The 1331-nt window shown below is 30.1% G+C and overlaps 1 protein-coding gene across 3 annotated transcripts in view; it reads right to left on the bottom strand.

Annotated features, from left to right (window-relative positions):
* Nucleotides 1–285: 285 nt before the first annotated feature.
* LOC119832379 (aldo-keto reductase AKR2E4-like) overlaps nucleotides 286–1331 on the bottom strand; it is a 6228-nt gene continuing 5182 nt past the window's right edge. For all 3 annotated transcript variants that reach the window (XM_038356049.1, XM_038356051.1, XM_038356050.1), the window contains one exon: nucleotides 286–697. In XM_038356049.1, the coding sequence (XP_038211977.1) occupies nucleotides 458–697 (240 nt within the window). In that variant the 3' untranslated portion in view covers nucleotides 286–457. The remainder of the gene's footprint in view (nucleotides 698–1331) is intronic.

The following is a 1331-nucleotide window of genomic DNA, read 5'->3' as shown; positions in this document are numbered from 1 at the left end:
ATTTTTTTATTCATTTATTTGTTACGTGTTAAGCAACTGTAGAGATTAATTTATTTTTGTTCTTGTACTTAAACAAATTTTTGTTTTGCTTGCACATTAAATATAGATTTATTTATTTATAAGGAGGAAGGTTTGCTCTTAAGATATAGAGCTTTTCTAGTTTAAGAGGCAATGTACATTGTTATGTAAGGTATGATGTGCAAAGTAAAGATTTCATTTATTTATTACAAAGTTTTATTACAAGATTTGAAAATAACGTTCCATTTAAAATTTAAAATGCGCTAAGAGAAAAGGTAGATTGAATAATTTAAGATGTTAAACTTTCCCATATTTGTGTTGAGAAATGTGAGTTCTTTAATGGAAATTCCGGATTCAATTATCACCGATCAAAACTTTCTTCTTAACCGCAATATTGTAATCATTCGGATGTGAAAATCAAAAATTCCAATTTTATCGTTCAGTCTTCTTTTCTTTGATGGATTATATACTCTATTTCAGCGTCAGTAAGGTTATTTTTCTCAAAAGGAAAATATGGATGCGGATACCATTTAGCCAGTATCCTGAGTCTGTAATTATTATTAAAACTCGACAGCTCTTCAACTTCTTCAGAAGTAAGTGAAAAATCCATTATGTCGATGTTTTGCTTAATACGTTCTTTATTCGTTGATCGTGGAATGGGAACAAGGCTGCGATCCAACTGTAAGCAAATATATATCATAAAGATTGTTATCAACCGTTCTACGGCTAATACTACGTTTCATGAAGATATAATACAAAATAAATTGTATTATGTTTTCATAGTGTATGATATTGTATGTACCAAATGTAGCAGTAAATCCGTAGCGATAGAAATGTGAAATGCGAACATATTTTCAGGAAACAAGGTTTATGATAAGCAGAAGCTTCATTCGATTTTATTCGATTACTTTTAGACGTTACATTTCATAAATCCAGATTATATTTTAAACCGACATCAGAATGTAGAAGGTTACTCAATTGGCCCATATATTTTATGTATTAGTGGATAAATTCGCTGTTTATGAACCGATTTTGGTGAACTTTTTGTTTTGTTGGAAAGGAAATATACGAAGGATTACCATGGAGTACCATGATGAAGAAACCAGGGTCTGATGGTGGCGATCTAGTGAAATTCAGGGATACTTTTGAAAATGGAAGGGGTGTCTTATGTGCTTATAAATTGTTTCATTAAGTATTTAAAACACCTCACTCTAATGAAGGATTAAGGCCAATTTTAATTAAATTATTGTCACAATTTTTAATAATTTGAATAATTGCATGAATATTGCCTGACGTGCCATTTTTAAGGTAAA

Source organism: Zerene cesonia, chromosome 15, assembly GCF_012273895.1.
Source record: "Zerene cesonia ecotype Mississippi chromosome 15, Zerene_cesonia_1.1, whole genome shotgun sequence".
Lineage (NCBI taxonomy): Eukaryota > Metazoa > Arthropoda > Insecta > Lepidoptera > Pieridae > Zerene > Zerene cesonia.
The sequence above is the reverse complement of the archived record's forward strand: the minus strand, read 5'-3'. Positions and strand labels throughout refer to the sequence as shown.